The 15,196-nt window shown below is 48.0% G+C and overlaps 1 protein-coding gene across 1 annotated transcript in view; it reads right to left on the bottom strand.

Annotated features, from left to right (window-relative positions):
- The window catches only part of LOC132317674 (hydrocephalus-inducing protein homolog), a 44,698-nt gene that overhangs the window by 20,854 nt on the left and 8,648 nt on the right, over window positions 1-15,196 (bottom strand). Inside the window, exons 5-8 of the mRNA XM_059822344.1 lie at window positions 9,786-9,985; window positions 7,009-7,133; window positions 3,336-3,537; window positions 1,339-1,522 (exon numbers count right to left, since the gene is read on the bottom strand). Coding sequence (XP_059678327.1) covers window positions 1,339-1,522; window positions 3,336-3,537; window positions 7,009-7,133; window positions 9,786-9,985 — 711 coding nt within the window. The remainder of the gene's footprint in view (window positions 1-1,338; window positions 1,523-3,335; window positions 3,538-7,008; window positions 7,134-9,785; window positions 9,986-15,196) is intronic.

The following is a 15,196-nucleotide window of genomic DNA, read 5'->3' as shown; positions in this document are numbered from 1 at the left end:
TATTTAGAGCATCAGTGAAGAGCAAGGAGCAAGCAACACTTGCCAACAAAATTTATAAGAGAGTCTGGAAGCAGTTGCAAAAAACTGTCCCAAGTCCCTTACCTTTACTGGCACCCGGGAGAGGCATTTTGTTAAATTAGGGCTACAACGAAGCAACCCAACTGGCAACCAAATTCCAGCAAATCAGGCAGGATTTCTTCAGAGGTACCAGCCAGTCTAAGGAAAAGGGACCTGGCTACACTTCATGTCTGTACATCATTACATGGAGTACCAGCACGCAGTACTGTGGGCAGCCAGACTTCTGGACCTCACCTTAATGCACTTCAGGAGCTCAAGGCGGGGTTGAGCTAGTTCTGGAGTCATACTCTAACTGTAACGAAGCAGGAGCCCTGGGACACACTCCAAAATCAACTCTAATGCATCGCACGATGCCCTTCATGCTCAGCTTATCAGCTCCCACTCTACAATACTCCTACTGCTCTGACACAGTCTCTTGGTCACACCATGCTGCTGTCAGCTACAGTGGTGTGAAACTGCAGTTGTGCTGACATTGCTGGCTCTCAGCCTTCAATGGGCTAAAGGAGTAACCAAGAAGAGAACACAATCCCCTTCCTTGGTTAAAAAAAAAAATTAGTTTCACCTATTTTAAAAAAAGAAGAAGTTGGGCTTATTCTAGGCTTCACTCCAAGATGAGAAGGGATTTTGCACTGCTCAGGCAGCAGGCATTCTTAGTCTCAGACCATGCAAATACTCAGAATCAGAGCTCTGGTTGATTGAAGGACATGGGGTTTTGCTTGCAGAAACAGAAAAGCAAAGATTTTTCTGTACCTATGTGCCATACAACTCAAAAAAAGCCTGCCAGTCTTGTGTCCAGGCTCACAGATGCCATTGGAAGGGAGATTCAGACATGGTGTAAGTCCAGCTTATACAAAGGGATTGGTGTTTCCATGACTAAACTTGGGCTGAATTTGGCCTCCTTTCCACAGAGGACCATTTCATTCTTCAGGTCAACATGTGAACTGACAATGCTCTAATACCCTTTGTTACTGCCCATACAGTATGCGTCAGGTGTGCCCTGACATATAATAATCAATACCCCTGAGCACTCTAAGAACACTTATTTATAGCCCTTGCAGTAGCTCAGCTTTAGGCAGGCTCTCGCTGCCTGTCAGGAGCCCGCAGTTCAGAAGTGGTTTTTGCAACAAGCTCTCCCAGCCTCACCAGAAACCTGACCTTTTCTCTCGGCACGTCAAGGCAGCTGATGCAGGGATCTGCCAAGTGACCTCATTCAAGGAGGAGCAGGAGGAGGAGGAGGGGAGGTTCTCAGCTACAGCTTACCATCGGCTCAATGGTGAAGATATCATCGGAGAAAAGCATGGAGTCTCCTTGCACCTTTGCCCTCTGGTTCCGGAAGGTGCGGGAGAGAAGGGAAAGGCGGTCTCGGAGAGTGGGGTCCACCGTGCACTCCTTGAGGAAGCAATCCGTCTTCTGCTCTTCCTGCCTCTGCAGCCTGCGACACAGCCTGCGGCCACGGGGAGAGACAAACCAAACAGATAATTCAATAAGCAACATATTTGCAGAGACTGCCGGGTAAGTGCAGGGGCAGCAACGCACTCGGGGAGGAACAGCAGCACCAGCAGCAGCTCAGCAAGGGGCTGACCCCGAGCCATGGGGTCCCAAATGGATCAGATGATCACTTCTTGCTCCCTGGCGTGGCAGGTAGTTTTACTCCACACTACAAGTTAAGAAGAGGTTTTGGAAAGCTAGCAGCCCTCAAGAGAGCCTCCTGGCTCAAAGCCACTGCCACAACTGATGGAGAATCCACCAACCTCAACTGCCTTTTCCCACCATAGAGCTGCTCGGGGGGAGGCAGATAAAGATCAAGGAGCACCCACTGCAGGGCTTCACTGGCAAGGGGAGAAGCACCTGGGGTTCAGCTGCAGGTTACGAGCATCACTCTTTTTCCTTCCTTTTTGGACCAGTGGGGATAAGCAAACAATGCCTGCTCCCAGTTCCCTATACTGCCTTCCACCAGGGGATCCCTGCTTCTCTGACAGCAGGACAGTGGCCTTAGAGCTATGACCATCCCTAAGACTTCCAAGTAAGGAAGAACAAAACGTCCTGCTCAGACTCTAAGACACAAACTGGCACGAGATCAAATGTAATTGGAAAAAAAGAAAAAAAAAAGTCCGGTTGAAGTCTACTGTGGGGAAACCTGGTTACTTCTGAGGGGAAAGAGGAACACTCAGGGTCCAGGCTGAGACAGGCAGCTGGGAAGAGATGGTCAAGGAATGGGCCAGGGAAGTACCAAGAGAAGGTCAGGAGGTTTCCCTTCAACACACTGAGCTTGCACAGAAGTCACACACTGTGTCATTAAAAAGAGAGAACAGTGGAAAACTAGTTTTGGCCTTCAAGGCATTTCTGACCTAATTACGTTGCACTTTATTTGCTCAGAGGCCCTCAGAAAGTGCTCTACTTTAAGGCAGTTTCCTGATCAGCTATGGGTTCACACTAACTCCTATATACCTACATCCATCCAAGTCTGAAAAGTCACACAAGGATTCCCTAAATCACCCAAGCTTTGAAGTGTCATTTCCAATTCACCCCCCCAGGCTGCAAGTGTTTCTCTGCTGCCTGAAATGGGAATTTCAAAGCTTGAGCAAAGACACACTTTCAAGAACCTGCCCCATCTCTCACCACCATGAAGACATGGGTGGCTGAAGCCCAAATGCACTTCCAGGTCCTGTGCTGCCCTACCTTCCCTGCAGAACCCTCCACCTCCAAACTCTCCCCAGCCTCGAAGGAAGGGCACAAATACCTCCTTGTGCTGGAAACCAGGGCAGCGTGAGGCAATTAACACCCGACAGCAGGGTGGCCTCAACTTTCACCCTACCCTGCACATTGCTGGAAAAGGAGCCTGCCACCTTATCAAAGCTGGAGGGGAAGAAACTGCAGTGACTATCGTAATAGTTATGGTATCTGCAGCTACATTACGTCCCAGGTAACGAGTGCTGACACTTTCCTCAGCCTCATGGACCCTCTGTAGCCCAGGGATGTCTGGACCTCAGTGGTTTGTGCTCCCACAAACCACCAATTTGCTATCCAGGCATTGCAACCAACCTTTCCTCTCCAAAACATCTTCCTCAGCTGGTGTATGGGTGGAACTGGAATGGGAAGTGCTGAGCTCCAGTACCCTGAAACTCAGTGACACGCACCCTGACACTGGGGATGGTTTACTTGTCCTAAACCGTTCAAAAGCACCAACACCCCTGGGGCCACACGTCAGTTTTACCCTTGGGCAGCGTATCTTATGGAAGCGAATCTTTCAAACGAACCTCAGCTTCCGCTGATCCTCCTCTTCCTGTGTAGCAAAAGCCTTCCACTGGAAGTGGGCTATGATTTCACTCCGATTGTGGATGACCACGGATCCGTGGTTTGACAGCGAGAGGTAAGTCTTCTCAACTGCCAAGGAGTTCCTGTCTAGCCTGATGTTGACATCTCCAGCTGCTCCATAAAGGCTCGTGTGGGTATCTTCACCTGCAACAAAGCAAAGGGCAGTCTTTGCTCACCTCACTTGCTGATGGAAGTACCAGGAACAGAGCAAACCACAGGTAACAGAAGAAAGCGTTACAGCTTTTAGCTGTATTAGCAGTTCCACAGATCAGCACATTTATCTCATCCTGATAGCTGCCTGTGTACAGCACAAGGATGTCCTGGACACCATCTAAACCACCTTATTTCTGGGTGTGTTTGTAGAGGTTTATCCCCAAGGTGACAGCATTTACAGTGAGATTTTTCAGACGTGCCCAGGTGGCCTTTGGGTTGCCATCCCACTCAGGTCACAGGGAATTCTGCATCAAAGTCATTCAGGTGACTCTGAGGAATCCCACCACAGTCATAGCTTGACCAGGGTCTCCTGCAGGCACACCACCAGTGGTGGGTCTCTCCTGAGGATCCCTTGTTGCTGGCAAGCAAAGATGCCTGGGGGCATGTGGGCAGAAAAGGGAGGTTCAGAGGAACAAGTGACGTGACAGCCCACCGCAGGATGGCACGCAGAAGAGAACTTCACTGTGTTGTAGAAGCAGTACTCTCAACTTGCTGTTTGTGAAGATATGTCAAAATGAGACTGGTAGGGCATGGTCCACACCAGCCCGCCCATTACAGTCCTGCAAGCCCATTTCTTCAGCCTGGATCCTGTTGCTTATGCCTGAGGGTGCAAGTCTACGCTGCATATTCCCAAGCTATTCAACGACCAGAGTGAGGACATCTTTGCTTTCCACCTCAGACCAAGCTGAAGAGGAGAGAGCCTTGCCTATGCACATCAACTGATTAATGGCTGGAGTCTTGCTGGGGTACCTGCCAGCATTTCACCCTCCAGAACAGACTCCCACCAAAGGCTCCCTCATTCACAGAGCTTTCAAACCTTCATTCTTCCCAACCAAGGAACTCCTGGGAGTCAACCGAGCTCAAACGTCACTACCAAGCCCACTCTTCCTGTTGTGGGTGAGTGTTTCCCAGGTGAGATGCAAACAGCAAACATCAGACATGCTCTCCAGAAATGGCATTTCTAGGGAGTGGTGATTAAAGCCTCCGAGCCAGCCCCAACTGACAAGCGCAGCAACCCGGCCATGGCCTGGAGGGCATCCCTCTGTAAAGGCAGAGCCTTCTCCTCACTGCAGGACTTACAGCAAGGCAGCCAGTGGATGGACCTGCCTTTAAAAGGCTGCCATGCAACAACACAAGGGGAGAGCTGGACGGACTCCTTAAATCCTAAGCCAGGCAACGCAGCAGAATCCCATTCATTCTGGGAGCCAGGTTGGGGAATGAGGCAAGACTCGCCCTTAAAACAGTAGATCTCTACGGTCAGTCATTCATGTCTGCACATGGAGAATTCAGCCTTCATGCCTGTACAATCCTCAATTTCTTTGCTCTTAAGGGAGTCTGGAGTGGCAGGGATTTGTGGCCAGAGCTGAGTTATGTTGGGAGAACACCAGCAATGTTTCCAAGGACTGGACAATCTGCCTCCTAGAATGGACAATTTAGCATATAAAAATCACTGAACTTCAGAAGAGTTACAGAGACGGCCATGCTTTATAAGCATTACCTTTCCCCTGCGCTGAATCCTCGGCATACATTGGCAAGCAGATGAGCCAGGACCCAAGAAATGGGAGACAGGCACAGTGCTTCGAGCATGCACAACTCAGGTTTATGGAAACACAAGCTAATCCTCCACAACGATCAAGACAAACTACTACAAAATAAACACCGTGAAAACTGTCACCTCACTGTCTAAACCCATGGCCACGTGGGTCTTGAAGTATTGGGTATAGTTCTGATCTCAAAAAAACTAGCTGAAGCATTTGAAATTAATAGAGAAGGGCAGAAAGTACAATTAAAAGTATGGAGCAGCTTCTATATGAAGACTGAACAGATTTCTCGGTTGAGGAATCTGTATGGGAGATAGATGGGAGAGGTTTGTAAAAGCACAAATGGCCCGGGAAATGTGAATAAGGAAAGATTTGTCATGATTTGTCACAAAACAGGAACCTGAGGGCCTGAAATAATCTTATTAGTCAGAAATTACACAAAAGTACTAGTACTTTTCCAGGGAAAAAGTAGTACTTTTCCAGTACTCTTTGTCAGTAAGAACAAGAGTCAAAGAAAGATCTAGCCCTCGGAATTTTATCCTATAGATTCTCTAGATGCATACAAATGAGGCACTTTTTTGTGCTTCTCTACCCGAAATTTCAGTAGTTCTTTCAAGAAAGCGCTACCCATCCCATGAGCTTCTCAGAGTGAGCATAAACCATTCTCTGGGAATATGTCATTAACTGACAAATATTGAACAAAGCTGTGACAACTCATAAAGCCACAAGAGCATTTGGAAGATACAGGAGCATTTTTGTAACTCCTACAAACTTGAGACAACTAAAATGTTCACTGCTGGGCTAAAGCATCACACTATCACCTGGATTAGGACATCATGCTCCCCAGGACCAACAGTCAGGAATAGGGACAAAACAAACCTCTCTTTCAAGCAAGAGAAAACGCACACCAAATGCATACATGCAACCGAGAAAGCGTCTCGTTCAGCATCACGAGATACCTCTGCTGAACCAAGGCCGACAGAAGCATTTTAACATGTCGCACCTTTTTCTTGAGTTTTCCCCACCTACTCTTAAAGTGACTTACAAAGCTGACGGTATTTCTGTGGCCTGATCTTGGCTTCTCGTACCCTAGCATACATTTCACACCTATCTCGGGAGGCACTGAGCACTTCCTGCCAAATCCCAAGAGCCCTCAACTCCTGGCTACTTTAGTCCTGATGTTGGGAAGCATGGGCTGTAGATGGGTAGAGGGCAACATGGAAAAAAAGGTCTGTGGCAAGACGATGGAGAAGCAGTACATGGGACAGAGGTGTGTAAGAGACAGCAGGCACTGGAGAGAGTCTGACAGAGACATGTGTTCCCCACATTATGCTTCAAACATAGCGTTGTCATGGACTAAAACTTCATGTGTGCATACGCATGCTGCAATGGAGAGTCGAGGTTTCTCTCTCCTCCACTCAGCAACTCCCAGAAAAACAACATTCCAAAATCTCATGCCCATTTGAGGGGATCTACTTTAACAACCCCCTCAACACCAACTACTCTTCACTTTTATCCAAGGTAAAGCTGGGGCAGGGCAGGTACACCTGGAGAGGGAATTGAGGTGGCTGGGACAACGGGGAAGGATGGCAGAAGACTGTCACGAGAAGGTGCTGGGTGCAGAACACCATGCTGACACCAGGCTCCCCCAGCGAGGGACCAGTGCACAGGACATACAGAACAAGGACAGGCTCAGCCTCTGCCCCTTATCTGTTCACTTCTAAGCACTGAAACATGCAGAGGTTTTGGAAGAAAATGTTTTAGGAGTTGCCCACAAAGCAAATTTAACATCATTCTGCTTAGAAAGGGCTCTGCTTTGAAGGACGCAGAGAGCGTGCACCACGCAGCGCCCAGCACTTACCTGTGTCGTAGTGAACTACCAAGGACCTGGAATGGTGCCCCGTCTTCAGCGGGTGAAACTCCACTGTCACTTGCATGGCATCACCAATCCCAAGAGTCCCGACGGAGGGATCGACAGAGAAAGGGCTGCAAGGCAAAGAGAGCTATCAGGACTATTGCGGGAGATTTGGGGACTGTGTTCCTTTGGCAGTCTAGTTCCCTTCAGCTCACTTGCGCAAGCAAGGAGCAAACAAACCACAGCCAGCAGAAGACAAACACAACATACAGGATCAGAAACAGAGCGACTGACTCCCGCTTCTGCAGAGATCCAGCCCTCAGATGATCCCATGGCATAAAATGACCTCATCTCCCCCATGCTCTGCGTCCGATTCTCTGCAGCCTCAGGAGTCCAACTGCTAGCAATACCATCAGAAAACGGCTTGTGAAGAGCACAGAAATGGTAACAGCTATTCGCATGCACAACCTGATGCTGATTTCCTCAGGAATCTGTCTTTTCCTGCCACCCAGAAACCTCACCTCAAGAGATGCAAATGTCAAGGCAATACCTGTTGCAATGAGATCACAGCCTAGAAATCAGACAGAGAATAAAAGTCTTTTTGAAGACCCGGGACTAGTTATGGTTCAATTTGCAGAATCCTTTTTTTTTTTACCTTGAAAGCATCCTGGTTTAGCCTAAGAAAGGGCAAGTTTTATCGGCATTTCAATGAAAGCTGCTCTAAGAAGAAAAGAACAACAGGAAATATCTGAATGCAAATGCAGACTGGAGTGATACCACAGCATGGAAACAAAACACAAAAGGAGTATCCCATTTACAGCCTGAACAATTAAATCCCTAGCGAAATGAAGCACCATTAACAGGAGCATAGCAAGGCGAGTTTAACAGGAGGTCTTCTCTCTGTTCACAAGCAATGCAATCTGGGACTCCGGGTTGTACTCCAAGCTCGGTAACTGTTTGCCTGGCCCACCAGACAGTCTGTGCAATGTCTTGGAAATAATTATGAAAATGTGTTGGCATACTGTGGATTTAAGATGAGCAGTTATGATTTGTCACCAGGTAAACAGCTCTTGGCTGATAGAAACAAAACTCGATGCTTCAATGCTTAGGGCTAAGTCAGATAAAACATGCTTCTGCACAACGGCAGCTGCGCTTCATGGCTCTTGTACAGCCACACTTAGAAAACAAAAGTTACTGGGTTTAGTGCTTTGCTGGTGGTCAATTTGTCACCTTAAAACCACGTTCTGGAGAGTTTTACCATGATTAGAGGACACAATGCACACACCAAAATAATGAGAACAACTGGAGCCATGCGCCAGCTGAACTTTGCTCACCTAAGTAGTGACAGCTGATGAAATTGCACTCAATAGAGCAGTTGGCAAGGACACTGCAAAAACATGCCTGACTTTACTGGGTATTTAGTTTGGTGGTGACAACTAGATCTGGACAGCCCCGAGGAAAACTGTACACCGATTTGCAAGTTCCTGCCTATGTATTCTCCACAGCGATAAGCAGCAGCCTGCTGAAATAGCATCCTGGAGGCCTGCTTAAATAGCTTTGCCAGGCTTTGGTGGAAGCTCCTCTTGGACCCTCACGTTTCACAGGACAAAAGTAAGAAGTCTTCTTTCGAGCCCTGCTTTCCTGGGGAAGAAATTGAGGCTACTCAGGTGCACCAAGTCAGACAGTGGGTCTTTGCTGCATTCTTGACCTCGGCTCCTACACCAAGACCTCTGGGACCAAACGACTCTCAGCTCATTATCAACCAACTGAACTGGTTTCCTTGCAGATGCGGTGTCAAAAACGCATTACCCTCTCCAATTCAGCAAACCCCAAAACGGGTGACTGCCTTCTGAGACCAAAAGGAACAGCACAGGCTGACTGCAACACCATTCACATCAGGCATTTGATAGGGGACCACCGGAATACCCTGTGCTTGTGGCCTCCCAGAGCACGGGTGTATTTGGCTGACAGTGGTATGCAACCATTTCAGAAGGTACTTACCACCAGCAGGTTGCAAGCTAGCTACTAACATTCTAGCACTCTCCAGGAAGCCTAGGAGAGATAAAGCTCTAGGAGAAAATGCCCCCAACCCCTGCACCACAGAGTTGCTGCATTTTTTGCCTGTGCCCTCAGTAGCATTCTGCTTGGGGGCTGTAGTGCAGTCTTGAAGCCCGTGTCTGCTCGTCTCCACTTAAGAGCTCATTCTACATAAGAATATTTGCTCCCAGGGACCAGACCAAACCTACCGGAAAACAAAGTTCCTGGACCACACAGTGTTACTGTCAGGACCTCAGTACCCTCAGCTCTGATCGACTGATCTCCAATTGCTCAGAATTACTTGCCAATAGAGACATAGCTGCTGATCAACTCTTAAATGTCTCTTCCACCAGCTCATAGCTGGTCATTTCCTAACACTGCATTTGGTCTACATGAACTGAGCTCCTAGAGCTCCTGTCATCTGCCACGCACTATCCCATACAGCCCAAGGGCGGTCAGGTTGCCTTCCTTTACTTGTTCTTTCAAACTAACACAATTGGTCTTGTGAGATGCTGTGCTGGAGACACCACTGCAGTATGAAACTTCCCTGCAGCTTGCCGAGTTTCACTGAAGGTTGTATCATGCTTAAAACACTGTAAGCAACTGCCAGACCCACATGTCCTGCCCAGTTCCAGCTACGCCTGCAATACAGCAGCTCAGATGCTCTGGTTCTTTTTTGTTACTGCTTACCAAATCTATTATCACGCAACAGTATTTTGCACAAGCAAGATGTTGAGTTCCTTTACCTCTGAGTGCTCATGCGGTAGCGGGCCTCCCGGTTCCCGATGTTGCGAACCAGCAGTGTTTTCTGGGTGCTGTACTTGACGGGACAGACACCAAAGTTCAGCTGGTCAGGGAAGTCCAGGATGGCTCGGGCACCTATAGCTCGGATCGGCACAACGAACTTTTCCCTTTCCGTGATGCAGGTGAGCTGGTGGAAGTAATCCTGCAGGGAAAGAAGCAATCTCAGCACAGTCCATTTAGTACCATCCCCACGGCAGAAGGAAAGCTGCTGTTTTCCAGGACTCTAACAGAGGCATTCAATAATATAATAGTCCTTTTTGCCTGAATGACCTTTCAGTCCAGTAGCACGACTTGAACAGGGCTGCTAACTCGCAAAGAAGGAACAATCCCCTTGAGTCACCTGCTTTCCCAGCAAGCTGGCAGATCCAGACAAAATCATCTGACACTTGGATTCTGAGGCACCAAAATAGACTCATTTCATGTACGGGATTACAGCAGTAACAAGAACCTGCCTTGATCGCCACTGCAGACTATTAAAGGCACCACTAAGAACCCAGTTGTGCCACAGGGCCAACTCCAATCCCAGCAATGCAGTGACCTCCTTGAAGCTTGGCAGGAGATGCTCAGGTACATTTTCAGAAGGACTTTGCCACATGCACAATCAAGAGTCAGTCTGGTGAAATACTTAACAAGTTGGACACAATAATTGGTTTATATCAGCTGAGTGTAGGGTACAGGTGTATTTCCCACCCCTTCCCATAGCATTATGGAGACAAAGCTGGGGACACACACCCTTAAAAGGTTATCTGATCCACCTCCCCACCCCAGAACTGGCTCAGCTCTGTACCCACACTACTCAAGAGATGTTTGACAAGTACTTGAAAGCACTAACAACTCCACCCCTGCCCTCAGCAGCCTGTTCCAGCTCTGCCCTAGGCTTAAAGAGAGCTCTTCCTCTGTGTAACCTCAATTTCCCTTTACATCTCCTCCTAGCCTCAGCGGAGGCAGCAAACAGCTTTGCTTCCTCTCCGCTGCATGACTGATGTCTTCATCACCTCTCTTTTGTACAGTCTCCAGAATAAGCGACTTGCTGCCTTGCTAGCATGCCTACCTGAGGAAGGTCCTACATCCCGACCAGAGCAAACTCAGCTCTGCTATTCCCAGTCATTGGCTTGCTCAGAAAAGAGACAGACACACACACCCCCCTCAAGCTGTCTGGCATTTAGCAGTAGGGAGGTGAATCCAATCACCAAAATCATTCTGCTGTAGGGTTGAGCAGATCAATCTCCAGATCTACAGTGTGGCATAGCTGGGCTGGAAGTATCACCTTGCCCCCCGCTGAAAGCAGTGGTAAAACTGTTTCGTAGGGCCAGGAGCCATTACCTCCAGCAGCTCTTATTGACAAGTTGATAAAAGCTCTGCCTCTGATCACTCACTTGCTGTCCTGATCTTTTTTCCACTCAGTGCTTTTATCTCGTTTGGTATTTTTATAATTGTTGAAGCAGCAAGCAGACAATTTAGGATTTGCACACAGCAGCAAACCCCCTCAACCAGACAAGATTCAGATTCCTCTGCCCTTGGGATTTCCTGCTCCCATACCCATCCTCTCCAAGCCTGCAAGGGACCTACAGCAGCCAGACGAGGCACAGACACAGAGCTACAGCTTTAGCACAAAAGTTAACACCCAGCGCTTACCAACCGCCTGTTTGGCTGGGGTTTAAGGTTGCAGTAACAGACGCTGTCACATCCAAGGTGGAAAAAGAATAAAGAAGGATCTTTTATTCTGGGTATCTCAAATATTCACACTGGATATTGCAGAAGGGCTTTTGCTTCTCATATTTGGAAGGCAAAATACCAGGAAAGGAACTGCAGCAAATGACCTACAGACTGGAAGATCACATTTCAGGAATGCGTTTCATCCTCAGCAAGTCCTTCTGAATTAGCAATTTTGTACTGAACCTTGCAGCCTAAGCCCTCTAAAATAAAAGCTATGGGCAGTCCATGTGAATTTAAAGCACCTATTAGCTGGGTACTTCACATCCTGGACTGTTTAGATCCTCCGAAACTGCATTAGCAAATAAAGAATCCTATTTACTTTTTTTGTTGTTATTTTGGCCACACTACTGTAACAAAGGCATTGTAAATCGAATTGAAATCTGCGTGCCTTATTAAGTCTTGGCATGCCATATTTACTTATCTCTCCCTTCCAGATGCCAGGTAGACAGAGGAGGACACAAGGAGTTCAGATCAGCAGGGGGATAAAGAAAAAAGAAAACTTCAACAGTTGGAGGCATTTGAGGGAATTAAAAGGAAATAATTTTCAAGTCATTGTCATCGCTAAGGAGCAGATCAGCAGCAATGTAAATAAGAGCCCAAGGAATCAATCCCCCCAAAAGCAAGCACAGGCAGCCTTCCCAGCTCCGCTGCCAGTGAGGGGCACTGGGACTGCCTCCACAGCAGCACCTGGGGAAGAGACTTCTCCAGGTGTGCGAAGACAAGGCTAAAGCAACAAGGATTTGGCCTCGCAGAGACAACCGCGACCTCTGAGAGAGAAAGCTGCCTCTTGCCATTCACATACACGCATGTTGTGTGCTGAGCCCCTTCTCCAGGGACACCCTGGGACGCTGCATCCTCTACAAATCTTGACTCAAAGCACTTCAGCACGTGCTGACCCTTCAACCGCGCTCTAGGACCCCAAAGTGGGACCTCGCAGCAAAGCTGAATGCAGTGTCAGGCCAAACGGGGTGGGGGGGGGGGAAACCAAGGAAAGAGGGGTGCCAGGCAGAAGCTGGCTGCTCACACTGCTGTGAATCCATGGTCCTGTAAGCTTTTGAAAGCTGAATCGCCCTCCCCTGGAAAATCAAGGCTGCAATTCTCCACAGCAGCACTGCCCTGTCTTACCAACTCTGCTATGCACTTACCCACAGTCTAGGGGTACAGTCGAAGCCAGTTTAAAATCTTGTTTGACTTTGCAACTGCAAACCCTTAGCAGGCTGTTTAAAACCAGGTCTCTAAGTAAACATGCCTGGGTGAGGGAGGGGTTGCATCACTTCCATGCTTTAAAGACCATTGTGTTTAGATGCAGCTTCAGGCTATAGATTTTCATGAAAATACGACTCCATGCTTCATACAGCTCCGCTCTCAATTTCAGGGAAAATGCAGTTCATTGTATGATGGTTCCTCTTCTCTTACTCCCCTTTGATAAGCAGTAAGTTACAAGCTCTGGCCTGCAAAGTATCACCGATGGCATTTGAATTAGCACCCGCTGAAATTAAAGCAACTGCTTGTATCAAAGGTGTCACTTCAAGCTCTTTGCAAACTCAGGCTAACATCCATTACTGTCACAGAGATAGCAGCCTTAACTGCCCAGTATGCCAGCAAACTCGGATGTCAGTTTTACTGTAGAACCGATCCTAAACACCTCACTGGGTTTCTTGCAGCAGGCAACTGCAAAGAAGAGATCCTTGTAGCAGGAGGTAGCATAGTAAGTCAAACAGGGCAAGCTCCCTGCTGAAACCATGATACCATCAAGGCTGGAAAATAAGGGCTGTTAAAAGAGAGGAGGGAGGCTGGAGGATGAAGATGGCTTCAGACGAGAAGGGGTACCCCTCCTCCTGCCTCCCTCAGCCACCAAGTCACAGGATGCTTTGAAATCAGTCCCTTCGCTCCAGGTTCATTTTGTGCAGGGCCATTTGCCTTGATCTTCTGCCCCTTTCCTCCTCCCAGGAGTGTTCTTAAAATTATACTTGGAATAGCTTCCGTGTGCTACAAAACATCTAACACGGCTGGACTGAATTTTAAAGGAGTTCATTTCAGTAATGGAACAGCTCATCGTCCTGTCATATTTCATATTAATCAATGAGCATTAATTCAGCCTCCACTGAGCATCGGTAATGAATTTTGCAAACCTTACAGACTGAACTTGGATTGCCTGAAAATATTGTATTGCTACAGTGAAAAGAGCAAGAAGACAAAACAGAATAGGCTGTGCTGTGGTTCTATAGTCGTCTTCCTTCCTTCTTCCTTTAAGATAATCTATTGATAAGCCTAAAGGACACACAAATGTCAGTATTTCTGGCTGTTGCTTATTTGCCAGTCAGTTCCACGATGGTTTCCAGTTAGGCAGAGACTGTCAGACCATCGCGCAAGGACACCCGGGAACACAGGCGGCACGAGAACACCCCCGCTGTACAACCGGAGCCATAAAACAGAAATGCGTCAATCAGAAGCAGCAAGAACAACTAATTGCACATGTTGCCCAACAGAAGAATTAGCATTTCATATTTGTAACACAAGTGCCAATAAAGAGACATGTCAGCTATTTATACACTTTCTGACAGTCCAATCACGTGGCACATTCCCAAATGACTGCGAGACAATAGGAAACGGCTCATTTTTCAAGAAAGGCCTGCATGGCACATGGCATTTCAGCCACTAACAACTCCCATGGTCCTTTTAGTTAGGGCTTAGCTGCAATTTTACTCCCCTGAATCGTGAGCGACTTCACTGAAGTCAGACGTACCCTGGGGAAGAACAGATTCAAATCAAGAGAATTATAGAAAGCAGCTCCACACCAGGAAGACTTGCCAACCTTGACAGAGGGGTTTGTACCTGCATCCCGATTCACTGGGTTGTCCACAATCCCAGTGGATCATGGAGCAGCAGAGAGGCAGAGGTTGTGCCAAGGGAGCACTCATAAGCCTTCCACAGCTAAACCACAGATATTCTGCATGCCAGCAACTGCAAGCCCAACGCAGGTGGCTTTACAGAACCATTTCCCAGAGCCTGCCTCTTCACTAAGGGGTTTTCAAGGTGCTGTACACCTCCTGACCATGCTACTGATGCATTTGTAGCTGAGCTACAGCACTTGGGTACTTCGCTGACTCACGCTCCGCCAAGGACGAGACAAAATGTTCGATTTGTACAAAATTCTGATTCGGCTGTATAAACCCCCACGTGCTCCTCACCGAGCAGCACGCACCCCTCTCCCAATGCCCTGCACAACCCCTGCACGGGGCACAAAACCCAGTTCAGAACCCTGCCAGGGTGTCGCCGAAGCTGTGAGGAGGACCTCTCGCTGGCAGAGTTCCCTACTCCAGATGCTCACCTGTTCAAGGGCAAGACAAGGGACAAAGTATTGAACATCAGTGCTCTTGGCAGTTATCTCACCCTACTTCTACTTGTGGTGATGTTCACGTGTTGCTCTGCTGCCTCTCGAAACTTGAAGAGCAGCACTTTGCCGCCCTTCATGGGTGCCCGTTTACCTCTTCCACCCCAAAAATGAACACTAATTTATACTAATAAATCACATTTTAAAGGCACCAGTGTACTTTGCAAAGCCTACCTCAGTGACATTAAGCTCTCGTGTCACTTGGGTAGCATGGAGAACTGCCCGAGGCCAACATAATTTTTA

The sequence above is a fragment of the Gavia stellata genome, chromosome 11 (genome assembly GCF_030936135.1).
Source record: "Gavia stellata isolate bGavSte3 chromosome 11, bGavSte3.hap2, whole genome shotgun sequence".
In the NCBI taxonomy this organism is placed as follows: Eukaryota; Metazoa; Chordata; class Aves; order Gaviiformes; family Gaviidae; genus Gavia; species Gavia stellata.
This window is presented reverse-complemented; position numbering and strand designations above follow the sequence as displayed.